Below are 17,422 nucleotides of genomic sequence, written 5' to 3'. Positions count from 1 at the left end.
TAAAACAAACAAAACTTAATATCATATCAAGCTCTCCTTGTTTAAATATAATAATAATAATAATAATAATAATAATAATAATAATAATAATAAAATTAACCGTCAATGTTTATCAAAAAAAATATAATGATAAATTTAATCGCCAATGTTTATTTTATCCTTTATTCTATATTTCAGATATTTTGGTCTTTAACGTTTTATTTTAAGATAAAAATGCTTTTTACATTTGATAGAATAATCATTTTCTTCCTTATTTTTTTTCTTCCGGGACATTTTAACCCTTAATGTTTTATTTTAGGTTAAAAAAATTATTATTTTGGAGCATTAATAATGTGTTAATTAATAGTTTTTACTTATAGAGGGAGCTTTTTGCCCTAAAGTGAAATGTTGAATGTTAAAATATTCCAACAAAAATATGAGCTAAAATGATTATTTTGATAAACGTGGAGGATTATTTTTAGCACTATACCTTTTAGAAACTTGTGATTTAATTTTTTTTTAATATGAAGTGATTATATGATATGATATTATTTAATTTATTTAATTATTTAATAATAAATTTTCAAACAACTATATAAATGCCGTACTTGAATCTAAAATATAATAATTATCTTTAATTATTGATATCATTTGATTCGATGAAAATAATTTAGTATCTAATTCAGTGAACATGCATATCACACAGACCCTCTCTTCGATTCTAGCCTATTTAAACAACAAAAAATTCCAAGCAAATCAAACATCAAAACTTCAATCTTTGAAAATTGAAAGGAAGTCGAGGCGTTAACAAATGGAGACCCAAAAATGAGGGCTGTTACCAGCAGTAAAAAGTTAAAACAATATCAGACAAAGCTTTTTATCACGATCTTTAAGGTACGACAATCTTAATATACGATTAAATAAAGACGTTACAGAAAATATTAATTTTTTTAATATTTTCGATAAAGTACTACCTAAAATATTATTTTTTATATAAAAAATATTAATATTAGACTTTACTTAAAATATTATTTTTTCTACAGAAATTAAATAACAAAATTAATATTTCTAATAAAAAATAATATTTTAGAAAAATATTAAAAAATATTAATATTTTCGATAATATCGTATATTTACGCTGCCGAGCGAAACTATCCGTTTTTTACCAAAATACCCATTTGTCCAACTCTGTAAATTTCCCACCTTTTTATCTACTTTTCCCTTTCCCACCCAACGCTACTCTTTTTCTATTGATTCCCATTAACTTCAGCGTTACGTTCAAGCTTTTCCATCCTCTTTTTTCGCCAAAAAAAATGGTTGGCGGTGATGGGGCGGAGCAATTCAGAGCAGCAAGCACCGCCGGCATAGCACCGTCGGATAAAGCGGCGAGTTTTAAGGATGTGGGCGCGTGAATTTATGATGGGATTGCTTGAGATGAGCGTGGAATTCGGGAGAGGCTGTAGGGATGTTGTGCGGCAGAGTTTAGTCACAGAGGATTCGTTCTTAGTGAGGAATTTTGGTAAGGATTCTTACATGGGTCGAAAAATCAAGGTTCCTAAAGACAATGTTTTGAGGAGGCTAAGGTCGTTTAATGAGCACTTGGTTCCAGAAGACAAAGATCCTTTGCATGCTTGGTCTGTGATTCTGTCCGTCTTTGTTCTTGCTCTTGCAGGTACTGGTAATTTCTTTCTTGGCTAGATCAATCATGGTTAATAGCAATAATTTCTTTAGATTTAAGATTCAAATTCAATAGTTTCTAAATGTGGATATTGTTCACTTCATTGCCTCGCAAATAGGAATGGACTTAGGATTTTATGTTAGGACCAGGATTTAAATTGCGGTTGTTGTCGTATTTTCTCGGTTGTGTTGTGTTTATTGCAATTGGAGCAATAGCAGGTGCTGTTGCTGTCATTTCCGTTATGCAATGATGGTTTCGAACGCAATATTTACGGCTATATAACGTCCACTATTTGAGTAGCTGACGGCTACTTAAGTGGGCAAAAACATATTATCAATAGAAAATACTAAGAAAATATATAAAATATATGAGAATTTAAAAATTCCAGGGACGGTCCTCTCTCTCTCTGTCCATCACTGCCCGCAAACATGTATAGTCTAGTGTAAATGAAAAACAATTGAACATTATCTGCTACGATGTTTTGCTACTGCCACTGCTCGGCCTATGTTTTCGTTTCGATGGCAGATGATGAATGACCAAGATGATGCATTCCTTTTTATTGTGTTTTTCATTGATCAATTACTGATAAAAGGAAGCATTCTTGCAGTCTTGAGTGCAAGTATAGAGCATGATACTGCAATCCCAGTGGTGAAGAAAGTGTATATACACCCTCCGAGTGCGGATCGAATAATTCTACCGGATGGTAGATATATGGCGTATAGAGAACAAGGTGTTCCAGCTGATAGAGCTAGATTTTTTATGATTGTTCCTCATTCGTTTCTTTCTTCACGACTTTCAGGTTTGGGATACAAAAGTTAGAATATATAAGAAATTGGTTTTATTGAGCCATATGTGTTCATCAATTCACTATTAATTTTCTCCGTTTGTGTCTTTTTGCTACCTAAATAATAGGGATTCCCGGACTTAAGGCTTCGTTACTGGAAGAATTTGGTGTGCGGTTGTTAACATATGATCTTCCGGGTTTTGGTGAGAGTGATCCTCACCCATATCGGAACCTCGAGTCATCAGCATCGGATATGTCGTTCTTAGCAAATGCCCTTGGTGTTAGTGACAAGTTTTGGGTAGTTGGATACTCAACTGGTAGTTTGCATGCCTGGGCTGCTCTCAGATATATTCCCGATAGAGTTGCAGGTACTAATTTTATTTAACTGAAGCAACTTAAGTTTTTACGACTGAGAGTTAATCGTCCTTGATTCACCATGGCTAATTTTGCAGGTGCAGCTATGTTTGCTCCAATGGTTAACCCCTATGATCCACTGATGAATAGAGGGGAAAAATATGGAACCTGGGAAAAGTGGTCTCGGAAAAGGAAATTTATGTACTTTTTGGCTCGAAGGTTTCCTAAATTTCTATCTTACTTCTACAGACAAAGCTTCCTCTCTGGAAAATATGGTCAGATTGATCAATGGCTAGCATTGACCCTGGGTAGAAGGGTGAGTGATTTTGTACACTATGAACTCAGGTTCCAGAAATCGGTTAAGTACAGTGCATCATATACAATTTTTTGTTTGGAAGAGAACTCCATGTTCTTGAATGTGGAAATACATGATATTATAAGCAAGTTACTAGTTTTTTTCAGCATCGCACTTGTCGAACATATACTCTAAAATTTTATTTGTTGTTTTTCCAGGATAGGGCTTTGATAGAAGACCCTATCTATGAAGAATTCTGGCAAAGGGACGTTGAAGAATCAATCCGACAAGGAAATGAGAAACCTTTCATGGAGGAAGCTGTATTGCAAGTCTCTAATTGGGGATTCAGCCTTGCAGACCTCAAATTGCAGAAGAAACAGAGAGGGAAAGGCATCTTGAATGTGATCAGGTCTTTGCTAAGCGGCTCTGAGGAAGAATATACCGGTTTTCTTGGTCCGATACACATATGGCAGGTATATTTTCATCCTATGTTGCTCCGACTCTTCATTTTTCTTGAAGTTCTCTTATTCTTCGTTTGTGTCCAACTCATATTTAGACATGGATATGGGTATATTATCCTCCAAAGACCCTCCAAAGACACGGAAAAACGTTTAGAATATGAGCATACCAATGTCAGAAAATACCGACACGCACTCACACTTGATTCCGAGTAAACATTGATTCCATCCTTTTATTCATACATTGTTGCTGCGTTGAACTGTTCTGTTACACTTTTTCCTATTCCTTGAAGCATCCGTGTTCGACCTCTGTGTCCAACACATGTGGATATGGATATAACCCTCCAAATGTATGAAAAAACTTGGAAAATTTGAATATACTCATGTCAGACACAATACTCGTACTCGACACTCAAACTTGAGTCCGAAAAAACAAAGCCCTTGGAATATAAGATCACCGACGAAACAACATTCAGATATAAACTTCTTATATCTGAAATTGTAGGTGTCTTGGTATGCTTTTAACCTAGTAGCTATGGTTTTATTTTGCAGTTTGAGAGCAAGGCAAGACATGGATATGGGTATATATATATGTTGCCGTTTGACATCTGGATTTTAATTTTATATATATATATATATATATATATATATATATATATATATATATATATATGTTACTTCAACTCTTCATTTTTCTTGAAGTTCTCTTATTCTTCGTTTGTGTCCAACGCATATTTAGACATGGATATGGGTATATTATCCTCCAAAGACCCTCCAAAAACACGGAAAAACGTTTAGAATATGAGCATACCAATGTCAGAAAATACCTGCACGCACTCACTCACACTCGATTCCGAGTAAACATTGATTCCATCCTTTTATTCATACATTGTTGCTACATTGAACTGTTCTGCTACACTTTTTCCTGTTCCTTGAAGCATCCGTGTTCGACCTCTGTGTCCTACACATCTGGATATGGGTATATGGGATATAACCCTCCAAATGTATGAAAAAACTTGGAAAATTTGAAAATACCCATGTCAGACACATACTCGTACCCGACACTCAAACTTGAGTCCGAGTAACAAAGCCCTCGGAATATAAGATCACCGACGAAACAACATTCAGATACAAACTTCTTATATCTGAAATTGCAGGTGTCTTGGTATGCTTTTAACCTAGTAGCTATGGTTTTATTGTGCAGTTTGAGAGCAAGGCAAGACATGGATTACCGTTCTCGAGAAAATTTTAATCGAACTATACATTCTTTTGTCTTCTAAATTTTCTGGTGTTATACAGGGGATGGATGACAAAGTTGTCCCACCTTCGATGACCGATTTCGTTCATAGGGTTCTGCCAAGTGCTGCAGTGCATAAACTCCCGTACGAGGGTCATTTTACGTATTTATACTTTTGCGACGAATGCCATCGACAGATTTTTACCACACTTTTTGGAACTCCTCAAGGACCTCTCGCTCTCGTCGATACTATACAAGTAGAACAAACAGCATTGGATGATGCAGAATTGGAAAACGAAAGCCAGGGTGATTTCAAGACAGATTGAGATACCAAAGTTCTCTACAATAGGTATGAGTTTTGAGGTGTAAGATTGTATATAGCATAGGTTTGTTCCATTGTTATCAGAAAATGGTTAGAGGAATATAATTTTCTTATATGTTTATGTGTCTATGGGATTGAGATCAGAGAAACTTTTTTGAAGATGTTGGCTGCCTACGATGGAAATAAATAGATTAGCCCGCGGTGTTTATAAGGTAGTATCTTTTTATCTTTTTTTTAGTATATTAAAACACATATCTCATAGACGTAGTTGTTCGGATTCAGATTCTTTCTATTATTACGGAGATCATTCGATATCTCTATTGTTATTGGGATCATTCAATGAGTCCATGCAAAAGTATCAACTATTTTAGGTTTTTAGTCTAGGATTACGAATAAAAAAAATTCTTCACGAGAAAGCCTCGAAAACTTCACTTACAAGAAAACCTAGTAGAACTTCACTCACCCTCTAGATTCACATGCATTCATGAAAAAGTAAATAATATATTTTTATTATTTAATTTAAATATTTTTATAAATGTAAAAAGGTGATAATATTCTTAAAGTATCATTTATTATATTTTATAACTATATTTATTTGATATTTTTTAATTTAATTTAATAAATGATAGTATAAATTTTTAAAGATAAGCTAACTCTTCATTTGCTATATATATATATATATATAAAGTAAAACTCGATTTAGAAAAGTTAGAATTTTAAACTTGATGTTGAAAAACTTGACTGGATTTTATTCTACTTTATTAAAAAAATTTAAGATTTATTAACTTTTAAGTATATAGTGGATTAATTTTAAAATTTGAATTTAATTCTTTAAATCTGTGTAATATATGTATATTACAATGAGAAAAATAAGAATATATATATATATATAACTATAATAAATTATTAAAATTAAAATTAATTGATATCATAATATTATAAATATTTATAATTAAATTTAAATACAAAATTAAATATTCGACTGATAAAAAAAATTCAAATAAAATTCGTTAATTCTACTCGTTATATGTCCTAAGTGATAGTATATCTCACCAGATTTAAACTATGTCTAAACTGTAATCCGCCACCTACACCCTCAAACCATGCATGGATTCCACGCGTCTCCCTTCACCCTCTCCTCTCCTCTACATATACCCCCTCCTTTTCAACTCTAAACCAAACCACTGCCAAAAATGGGTAAAGGATTGAGCTTTTTGCTACTAGCCCTTTTTCTCTGCCATGCGTTGACAGTGACAACTGGGTACGAAGGCGAGAAACAATGGCGGAAAGAAAGAGAAAGGGAGGAAAGTGAACAAGAAGAAGAAGAAGGTGGTCGACGCACCGATGACATCTTCTTAATGCGAAGATCAACACGTGTGATTCGAACCGATGCCGGAGAAATGAGGGTGGTGAGAAGCCCCGGAGGGAGGATTATGGAGAAACCACTGCACATTGGGTTCATTACCATGGAGCCTCAGTCGCTTTTCATTCCCCAGTATCTCGATTCCAGTTTGATCCTCTTCGTTCGTACAGGTATGTATCATGTATACCCTTTCCTTGTTTTGTTCCATTGATGACTTGAAAGTCGGGATTTAAATTGTGGTCGTGTTTTCGGTTGTGATTTTATGGTCGTACAATAATGGTTCTGGACTGCATCTGTACCGCTATATAACTGTCGTTTTTAAAATAGCGAATGGCTATTTAAATCCCTGCTTGAAAGTACTGATGGGGGTATTCGAATGGATGCAGGAGAAGCCAGGGTTGGCTGCATTTACGAGGACGAGATGGTCGAAAGGCGACTGAATATCGGCGATGTGTTTCCAATCCCTGCTGGTTCAGCGTTCTACATTTTGAACCCTGGTGAAGGGCAAAGGCTTCACATTATCTGCAGTATTGATCCATACGAGAGTTTGAATTTAGATACTTTCCAGGTTAGATTCTCTTGGTTTCATCCAAGTGATCATCATCAAAATTGTTGAATTTTTTGATTGCATGCAGTCTTTCTTCATCGGCGGTGGAGCGTATCCGGCGTCTGTCCTTGCTGGTTTTAGCCCCGAAACTCTTTCTTCAGCCTTCAATGTAAGCAAAAATACATGTTATCTATATAACCAGCATTCAGAAATCAGATGATCTTTGTGGTTCTCATAATGCACATAATTACAGGTCTCGGTGTCGAGATTGACGGAATTTTTGAGCAGGCAAAAAGATGGGCCAATTGTGCATGTTGCGCCATCTCATGCACCGAGCATTTGGACCAAGTTTTCTCAACTTAAAGAGGAAGATAGACTGAAGAAAGTGAAGAGAATGGTCCTAGGAGAAGTTGAGCAAGTGAAAGAATGGTCGTGGTGGAATCTCTTTGGCATGTTATCTGGGAATGAAGAAAATTTGTTTAAGGATAAAGCACCGGATTCATACAACATCTACAAGAGAAGCCCCGATTTCCGGAACAACTACGGGTGGAGCGTCGCGGTCGATGGTTCGGTTTACAAGCCTCTCAAAGACCATGGCACTAGCATTTACCTTGTCAATCTCACAGCGGTATTGTCTACCTTGAAATCCGAATTTATTGATGTTACTTTTTCATTTTATTAGTTGTGTCCATCCTGTGCGTAATCCCTCACTAATTTTCACTAATATTTTTGGATCGGTCAGTGAAGTGATTATATAAGTCTGATTATATAAGTAAGTTGGTCTACGATTTCAGGGATCAATGATGGCACCACATGTGAATCCAAGAGCAACAGAGTATGGCATTGTGTTAAGGGGAAGTGGTAGGATCCTGATTGTGTTTCCAAATGGGACTTTAGCCATGGATACCAAGGTAAGAGAAGGGGATGTGTTTTGGGTACCAAGGTACTTTGCTTTCTGTCAACTAGCATCACGATCGAGCCCGTTCGAGTTCTTCGGGTTCACGACATCGTCGCACAAGAACATGCCTCAGTTCCTTGTGGGTGCGAACTCCCTTCTTCACACTTTCAACACACCGGAGCTCGCGGCTGCGTTCGGCGTATCGGAGGAGAGGATGAGGCGTTTCATCAATGCACAGAATGAAGCTGTGATACTCCCGGCAGCACCTGGCGGCGGTGATGAGGACGAGGATGTGAAGAGGGCGGTCAAGTTCCGCAATGGTATGACAATGGGGTTTGATTAAAGTGTATTTTGGGTTTAGGAAGTTTCTTGTTCTTCTCTGTTGGTTTCTTGGTCTTTTGTTTGTTGTGTTTAATGTTTTTTATCTCCTACCTTCTCCTATTTAAGTCTTCTTCTTCTTCTTCTTGTCTTTCAATGATGGAATAAAATCAATCACCATGTTCATCCTTCTGCCCTTACAATGATCAGCTTCATTACATATTAGTTTTTAAAAACTACTAATAATCTAGGACTTTATGTAAGCCTATCTTTAGACGAAGGGGATGATAAGGAAACTTAAGGTCAAAATGGAAATCATACAAAACTTTAGGGCCCAAATTATCTATTAAATATTTTTTTAAATGCCTCAACTTATTACAAGTGGACATGTCTCTTTTATAGCCAACTCCATTGTAGAGCTACCCTGCATTAAAAAAAAATTAACAACGGCAAATATACAGGATTTACAAGTATAACATTAAACTAAAATATAATTAGTTTCGTCCATATTTTTTTTATATATTATATAATTTTGAAAACATTTTGAAAATATATGATATATAGTTTTTAAAACATTTTAAAAACATTTATATATTATATAGTTTTAAAATGTTTTTGAAAAGAAATATAATATATAGTTTTCAAAACATTTTTGAAAATATATATATTATATAGTTTTTAAAACGTTTTGAAAATTAATATATAATATATAATTTTTTGAAAAACATTTTGAAAGCATATATAATATGTAATTTTTAAAACATTTTTAAAAATTATATGGTTTTTAAAAAAACATTTTTGAAAATTATATAGTTTTTTAAAATGTTTTTTTTAAATTTATATATAATATATAGTTTTTAAAAGAAACAGTTTTAAAAATGTATATTATATAGTTTTTATATTTATTATTATTATTATTATTATCATTATTTATTATTATTTTTTATTACTTATTTTATTTTATTTTTTTCCCGTTTTAGGTCCAAATGGGTCAACTGTCCAGTCCAACAAGTCACGGTCAGAGTCCAAACACAGATGGCCCTGATCTAGCCTGGTAAGTTTAGGGTTTAGAAACCCTGAATGATATCAGTTTCAACGACGCCGCAAAACCGGGGAGATGAACGGTCAACAGTGCCAACGACCGGTCGAAATCCCCGGGACTGACCCATCCCGGGGTGACCGGCCACGAGCACCCTTATTTCGGAACCGACAGGCCTCCGATGGGGGTATAAATACCCCCACCAAGCCACTGTCATGGGGGGACCCCCGAGCATCAAGTATCACCGAGAACATCAACCAAACACACGGCCAATAGAAAACCAGAGTACACAACAGTTAGCCAAACGGCAGAACCCAAAACACAGAGCCATCACAAACGATAGTACACCGAGAGAAACCATAAAAACAGTACCAAAATACTGCCAACGAATCGAAATCACAAGAGAAATCCAACCTCAAAACAATAAACACAACAAAGCCAAGCAAAACAACAGACAAAGAGCCTCAGGAAGTAGAAAAGCCGTGGAGGAAGGTAAAAACCCGAAAGGTTTTTCTTAGATCTACGCCGGTAGGGGTAAGTTTTGGTGTTTTAAGTTTCAGATTTGGGTGTACGGGGTTGAGGAGAGTTTGTGGGTTGAGTTTGGTTTTGCCGGCCGCCGGAAGTGGCAGTCGACGGCGTTAGGCGGGGCGATCGATCTCCATCCGGTTGAAGAGGGCTAGAGAGAGGCGAGAGAACCTGAGGTTCTCTCTTTTTGTAGAGGGAGAGAGCTATTAGTGAGAATGAAGAGGTGGGACGTTTTGGCCTTTGAAGCATTTATTTATATTAAATACGAAACGGCGCCGTTTTACTGAGGACCATTGGGCAAATACGGGTTTCTTAAATTCATTCCGCAGTCCCTGGTGTTTTGATTCGCTTTACAATATGGTCACTGTATGCAATTTAGCCTTTGGATTTTCGATTTATTTGATTTAGTCACTGTTTACACTTTTTATACTTTGCGAATTAACTCCCTAATTTTGTTTATTTTCTATTGCAGTCCACTTTTTTTCATTTCAGTCCATAAATTTCAATCTCATTCATTTTGATCCTTTTTTGTTTTTATTTATCTTTTTTTTTTATTTTATTGTAGGTATTATACTATCTTATTTATTTATTTATTTTATTTTTCTTCTAACTCATTTTTTGTTCTCTTTAATTTTTTTACTTTTTATTTATTTCACATTTATTATTATTATTATTTATTATTATTATTTAGTTTTTACTAATGTTTTTTTTATTGAAGTACTCCAATCGATCAAAGGTAAGTAATTCGAATCGAATGTTTTAAATTTCAATTCAAATTTTAATTTTCGCAATTAAAGACAACCGGTAAATTAATCGGTATCAAAAGGGCGGTTCAAGGGTGCTAATCCTTCATTGACCGTAACCGACTCCCGAACCCGACACGTTTCTGGTACAACGAAGATCAGGTAAGATGGTGTCCGACCCACCTAAATTCGTTTTAAATTGGTCGGTGGCGACTCCAAATCATTTTTCCTAAGTCGAAGCCCAATTCCGGGGTCCAACCGAAAGACGGCTCCGATAGCTTGGCGACTCCACTGGGGACGTAAGTGAGTCAGGCCAAAATTAATTTTCGTTTGTCTTTTTTAGCGAAAGTTATAAATTTAAATTTAAATTTATTTTATTTATCTTTGATTATTTTTCAAATAAATAGTTGTACTGATGTTTTTTAATGATTTCAGATTTTTTTCAAAATTGTCATCTCTAAACTCTAAACCCGAGCTCCGAACCCATTTTAAGTGGGGGTGAAAGCAACGCATTCGTGTGAATTTATTCACCGCATATGCCTAGCAAGTAGCCTTCGGGATTCATATACCTTACGTCTTCGTGTGAATTTATTCACCGCACAGACATAAGGGAATGTGTCCTCTCGAGTTTAACTTAGTCCATGCAAGCTTGTAATGGGCTTAGGACTAAGGGTCTGGCAAGCTCAAGGGAGCACCGGCAAGGGGAACTCGAGTACCTTTTTAGAACCTAAACCGAGAGAGTACAGGGAATTAAAGCCTACCCCAAGACCTCATTCCAAACCCTAGGATGCTTTGTTTCCTGCTTTATTTTCTGTTCAAAGCATGCGAACTAGACAAATAAACGGTTAGGATTTGTTTGAAATTAGCATGCGGGATAGAGATCATGTCCGGGTAGGAATTAAAGCATGCAGAGTAGATATCATGTGGGGCAGGATTTTTCATTTTTTTTATTGTTTTGATTTACCTCACTAACCCTTTTATTTTTTGTTCTCTTTTATTTTGTGTTCATCGTTTGCATCATTTAAAACGATGTGTTGATCCACCAAAAATGTGTTTGTTAAACATGAATAATTTGTATTAATGGACAAAGGGGTTATAATACAAAGAGATAAAAAGCTCAGAAGTCCAGCCGTGGTTAAAGAATACTCAGAGGCAAAGGTTGCAGGGGCAAGACGAGGAAAATGTTGCTGACCTAGACGCTCCTTTTGAAAACTACGATAACAAGTGGCGGAACCCCAGCTAAGCTGCAGACCATTATTGACGAATTCTAGAAACAAGTCGATAAACTTCGGATAGAGGGCTCCAATGGCACTTTCGTTTGGATCAAGCTTGACATAGAGTGAAAGCCGGAGATGCAACCCTTCGAGACCCCTTTTGAGGCAAGCAGCCCATCACCTGCACAAGTTTAGCCAAAGGAGCCGGAATGGTTCGACAGGATATTCAACCAGTGAAAAAGACGAATCAACTTGTCAGAAGCTGTGCAGGATTTGTACCATTAAAAAAGTTTTTGTCTCTTCAGACGTAACACTTTTGTCACCAATAAGGGTTATTCAGAATAACAGTCACATTTTTTGGATCAATGCCTCGGACATTTCATGCATCATATATTTAGACATTTTGCATTTTTATTTTCTTTGCATTTTGTTATTTTCTTTGCATTCACATTAACTAACATAAACATGTCTCATCAAAGGGAGAAAATACTGGATACACCGCCTCAAGCATTGGACACACCCCATCCGCATAACACTCGTTTGAAGAAGAAGAAGATGGAAGCCAGAATTATACAAATCGAGGAGAATATGTTGAAACTACAAAAAGAGCTAGAAGATAAGATAAACCAAAATAGTCGAAATACTCTAGAAACAATCACAAAGAACCAAGAGTCCTTGGTTGATCAGATCGTTGCCAAGTTAGTTGGCCTACAACAGACCAGTGCGCCTGGGGCAGGTTCATCGGAAGGGGTAACTATACAACCTACCCCACAAGTGGTTATCTCACCTGAAATCTTACCAGAACTTCGAGGGGACTCATCTGCGGCAAAAGCAAAGCCCTCGTCCTCTATATTTAACCCTAAGAACAATCCGGGTTATTACCATGTACCGGATTTGGACGAAGAGGACAAAGCGAGAAAGATGGAGGAAAAAATCAAACAATCGGAGGACCAAATGAAGGTAGTCAAAGGAGACCATGACTACCATGAAATCGATGTCGCGGAACTCAGTCTAGTCCCAGACTTGGTTCTTCCTCCGAAATTTAAGTCCCCGGAATTCGAGAAGTTTGACGGAAACAGTTGTCCATCCGCTCACATCACCATGTTCTGCCGAAAGATGACAGGATATGGAGGAAACGACCAACTCCTGATCCACTGCTTCCAGGAGAGTCTATCGGGCTCAGCCATTCGGTGGTACAACCAGCTGAGCCGATCAAATATCAAAACCTGGAAGGACCTGGCCAAGTCATTTCTAGAACAATACAAGCATGTCAATGACATAAGGCCATATCGAGTTACGCTACAAAGCATGGAAAAGAAGCATAACGAGAGTTTTAGGCAATACGCACAAAAGTGGAGGGACTTGGCTGTGCAAGTTCATCCACCGTTGGATGAAATAGAAACCCGAAAACTTTTCGTACAGACCCTGAAGGCCCCATACTTTGGACACCTAGTTGCGATCACATCAGGGAGCTTTTCAGACTTGGTTATGGCTGGAGAAATGGTCGAGTCGGCCATAAAGCAAGGCAAAATTAAGGATGGGGAGGCCAATAGGAAACCTCCTATGCGAGAGAGGGATGGAGAGATTAACAACATCAACCATACCAATAAAGGTGTTACGATCTCTAAACCGAAACCAACTGCAGCTGTACCGTCAGGTACTTCTAAACAAGATCCCAGAGAACCAAGGAGGGAAAGGGAACATTTCGACCCTATTCCCATGACCTACAAAGAGCTTTACCATCAACTTCTTGACACCCATGTAGTGTCACCATACCCGGTTGAACCCTTGAAACCCCCATACCCCAAGTGGTATGATGAGAATGTGCATTGTGAATATCACAGCGGAGTCCCAGGGCACACAATTGAGAACTGTTACGCATTCAAAAGGGTCGTACAAAAGATGCGTAACCAGAACTGGATCGACTTCAACAACTTGGGGGCATCCAAGTGAGGGAGATCATTTCATCATTTGAGGCATTCTGTTTGAACTTGTTTTTTTTCCACTTTTTCAAGTTTTTGTAAGAACATTTGAATAAATTTATGTTGCTTTAATGATGACGAGAAATGAATCATATTTGTAAACTTGCAATTCTTTGAATATCATTTGAATTAAGAAACTCTGTGAATGGTTCAAAGTTTCGGATCTTTGACAAAGTAACATGTTTTAAAACAAAGACCTTGACCTTACCCAGAATATACCCTCAAACACCGTACCCTGCTCTTACAATTAACCAATACAACACTTTCTTTTCATAAGGTGCGGACAACACGGGGCATCATTTGCATATGACAATTACTATGTTTTTTATTTAAGATGTTCAATGACGATGATGATCTTTACAAATGAAAGAGTCGAGTAGGTGAATCCAGTTTAGGTCAGTTGCTTGAAAATTGAACTCTAAAGATGAAATTTTTGACTTTCAACAAATACCTAGGCTATAACAGGTTCTTCTTGACAATCTTGAGAAATTAAATCTGTAAAAACTGAGCTATTCCGCTAAGGCAATTGATTATAGAGGAAACTTGAAAGCCCTGGCCTTATGAGTAGATTACGTTCAAACCATGACATTGCTCGGACACTTGGCAATTCGGTGTTTGCTCCACTGCTCTTGTCAGGCTGAAGACTTTGTGATGAGATGAACCCTTCAGTTAACTTGATAAGAGTGATTATAATATTAAGTTGTCCCTCTAAAGCAATTGGTTAAACGCCCTGGCTTTATGGATTCAACTAGCCAGACAATGGTAAACTAAATCAAATTTATCTAAGCAAGAAATTTTTGGTAATGATGGACTAAGGGAGTTAAGGAACACCTGTTATAGTCAACTACACACGAGCACTCAATAATTTCATTTTTAGACCGATATTTTTTGCACTGCCTTTGTTAGAGGAGCCTACAAAAATTGAACAAATGGAAGATTTCAGAGGACCGAAATAAAAGGTCTAGTAATTAATTATGTTAGTTGCATCATTTTGTCCGCGCCTAATTGAAATGCCAAAGCATGGTTCGATATTTCAAAAAATGACATCTTTGGTTACCAAAACCTTATAAATGAGGCCAACCTAAAGCCAACCCATCCATTTGAACATTTGTCAAAGAGCTGTAACTCTGAAAGCGTTAAAAGAGCTATTGATTCCTTTGATATTTTTTGAACTCACGTTTATAATATTGATTCAATTGTGAATAATATTTTGCAACATTTTTATCATTTTCTCTCCTGAAACAAGAAAAAGGAGAAAAACATTTTCGAACAGAACAATCTCAGATATGAAATATCCGTAAAGCCCAAGCTCGAGAAGCAAATGGGGCACGATCGATTCCATGGACCAGATTGGCAGACAAAGCACGAGACTCCATCCAAGAAATAACACATAATTCATTCATGTTGCATGCATCTTAGACATAATTAGGTGCATCACATTCATCATTTTAGCATACAAGATTTTTGCAGCTTTTAGAGTCCAGTTTCGACTTCAGGATGAAGGATACTTGATTCGCAAGCGCCTTTAAAGAACGTTGGTGATTGCTTAGCTCAGCAGTGAGAAGCTACACCTCAACCGACATGACATATCTACAGATCTCGTAATCTATTTCAGATAGGTTCAATAACCAATTCAGAACAAATCCAGTCCAGCTCAACGGCACATCATTTGCAATATAGCTTAAGTCGAGAAGGGCTATCTGGCAAAGACCCCCGAGTTCGATTACACTCAGCTTCGAGGGCACACCATTTGCAGCATAACTTAAGTCAAGAAGGGTTATCTGCCAACCAAAGACCTTCGAGTTCGATTACACTCAGCTTCGAGGGCACATCATTTGTAGCATAACTTAAGTCGAGAAGGGTTATCTGCCAACCAAAGACCTTCGAGTTCGATTACACTCAGCTTCGAGGGCACATCATTTGCAGCATAACTTAAGTTGAGAAGGGTTATCTGCCAACCAAAGACCTTCGAGTTCGACTACGCTCAGCTCCAAGGCATGTCATTTGCAGCATAACTTAAGTCGAGAAGGGTTATCTGCCAACCAAAGACCTTCGAGTTTGACTACGCTCAGCTCCAAGGCATATCATTTGCAGCATAGCTTAAGTCGAGAAGGGCTATCTGCCAAAGACCCCCGAGTTCGATTACACTCAGCTTCGAGGGCACATCATTTACAGCATAACTCAAGGCTAGAAGGGTTATCTGTGACCAAAAGACCTTTGAGTTCGACTACGCTCAGCTCAACGGCACTTCATTTGCAGCATAGCTTAAGTCGAGAAGGGCTATCTGCCAAAGACCCCCGAGTTCGACTACGCTCAGCTCCAGGGCATATCATTTGCAGCACAACTTAAGTCTAGAAGGGTTGTCTGCCAACAAAAGACCTTTGAGTTCGACTACGCTCAGCTCAACGACACATCATTTGCAGCATAGCTTAAGTCGAGAAGGGCTATCTGCTAAAGACCTTCGAGTTCGATTATATTCAACTTAGAGGAAAATCAAGCTTACAGAATAGCTCAAGGCAAGAAGGGCTATCTGTCAATAAAACTATTGAGTTCGATTCCAATCAGCTCGATGACACCTCAATCACACTACTGTCTGGCTGTAATCGAGGTTTTCAAGTCCAGAAGAAGACCTGGGTTAACCGTGCCTCAGTGATAAAAAAATCATTTTCCAGCAACATAGCTTATGTCGAGAAAAGCTATTTGTCAACGAAGACATTTCTGAGTTCAATTCCGTTCAACTCAAGGGCCTATCAACCATATGGTGGAGTCAATGAACTACTTTACAGTCGAATTTTTAACCAAGGTCTTTAAACCGAGAAGAAGACCGAGGTTGAATACAATTGGGCAACGAGAAGCCACGTTCCAGTTCAAATTCCAGACTACGGTTTCAATTCCAAATCATTTCACGATGGACTCGACTTCGCGACGGAGGAGCCATCCACAACCCAATTCGACAGGGAGTTATTCTTCATCTCCACCGAACGAAAATTTGTGTCTTTTTATCTTTGTCCTATTTTTCGTTCCACGAAAAAGGACAAAGAGGGGCAGCTGTAGACACTCATTTTCGTCCATATTTTTTTAATTTATATATTATATAATTTTGAAAACATTTTGAAAACATATGATATATAGTTTTTAAAACATTTTAAAAACATTTATATATTATATAGTTTTAAAACGTTTTTGAAAAGAAATATAATATATAGTTTTCAAAACATTTTTGAAAATATATATTATATAGTTTTTAAAACGTTTTGAAAATTAATATATAATATATAATTTTTTGAAAAACATTTTGAAAGCATATATAATATGTAATTTTTAAAACATTTTTAAAAATTATATGGTTTTTAAAAAAACATTTTTGAAAATTATATAGTTTTTTAAAATGTTTTTTTAAATTTATATATAATATATAGTTTTTAAAAGAAACAGTTTTAAAAATGTATATTATATAGTTTTTATATTTATTATTATTATTATTATCATTATTTATTATTATTTTTATCACTTATTTTATTTTATTTTTTCCCGTTTCAGGTCCAAATGGGTCAACTGTCCAGTCCAACAAGTCACGGTCAGAGTCCAAACACAGATGGGCCTGATCCAGCCTGGTAAGTTTAGGGTTTGGAAACCCTGAATGACATCAGTTTCAACGGCGCCGTAAAACCGGGGAGATGAACGGT

At 36.7% G+C, this 17,422-nt stretch overlaps 2 protein-coding genes across 2 annotated transcripts; both read left to right on the top strand.

The window, feature by feature from the left end:
- Positions 1 to 1,216: 1,216 nt before the first annotated feature.
- On the top strand, positions 1,217 to 5,249 carry LOC120144967. Its single transcript, XM_039158892.1, has 6 exons — positions 1,217 to 1,651; positions 2,265 to 2,456; positions 2,570 to 2,809; positions 2,894 to 3,111; positions 3,309 to 3,563; positions 4,848 to 5,249. The coding sequence occupies exons 1-6, from the start codon at positions 1,378 to 1,380 to the stop codon at positions 5,109 to 5,111; spliced, it is 1,443 nt and encodes a 480-aa protein (XP_039014823.1). The 5' UTR covers positions 1,217 to 1,377; the 3' UTR covers positions 5,112 to 5,249.
- A 1,051-nt stretch (positions 5,250 to 6,300) lies between these two features.
- Positions 6,301 to 8,258, top strand: LOC120145645 (vicilin-like seed storage protein At2g28490). Its single transcript, XM_039159438.1, has 5 exons — positions 6,301 to 6,640; positions 6,857 to 7,038; positions 7,106 to 7,186; positions 7,271 to 7,645; positions 7,812 to 8,258. Exons 1-5 carry the CDS (start codon positions 6,301 to 6,303, stop codon positions 8,256 to 8,258), a joined length of 1,425 nt encoding a protein of 474 aa, XP_039015369.1.
- The last annotated feature ends 9,164 nt before the right edge of the window (positions 8,259 to 17,422 follow it).

Source organism: Hibiscus syriacus, unplaced genomic scaffold (genome assembly GCF_006381635.1).
Source record: "Hibiscus syriacus cultivar Baekdansim isolate YM2019G1 unplaced genomic scaffold, ASM638163v2 tig00110893_pilon, whole genome shotgun sequence".
NCBI classification, from domain to species: domain Eukaryota; kingdom Viridiplantae; phylum Streptophyta; class Magnoliopsida; order Malvales; family Malvaceae; genus Hibiscus; species Hibiscus syriacus.
The sequence above is the reverse complement of the archived record's forward strand: the minus strand, read 5'-3'. Positions and strand labels throughout refer to the sequence as shown.

Excerpts from the sequence above, each read along its gene's own strand:
- LOC120145645 (XM_039159438.1), top strand. The coding sequence starts at position 6,301 with ATGGGTAAAGGATTGAGCTTTTTGCTACTAGCCCTTTTTCTCTGCCAT. Across the intron at positions 6,641-6,856 it reads GATCCTCTTCGTTCGTACAG|GAGAAGCCAGGGTTGGCTGC; the intron begins GTATGTATCATG and ends GAATGGATGCAG. Across the intron at positions 7,646-7,811 it reads ACCTTGTCAATCTCACAGCG|GGATCAATGATGGCACCACA; the intron begins GTATTGTCTACC and ends CTACGATTTCAG.
- LOC120144967 (XM_039158892.1), top strand. The coding sequence starts at position 1,378 with ATGTGGGCGCGTGAATTTATGATGGGATTGCTTGAGATGAGCGTGGAA. Across the intron at positions 1,652-2,264 it reads CTTTGTTCTTGCTCTTGCAG|TCTTGAGTGCAAGTATAGAG; the intron begins GTACTGGTAATT and ends GCATTCTTGCAG. Across the intron at positions 3,564-4,847 it reads GTCCGATACACATATGGCAG|GGGATGGATGACAAAGTTGT; the intron begins GTATATTTTCAT and ends GGTGTTATACAG.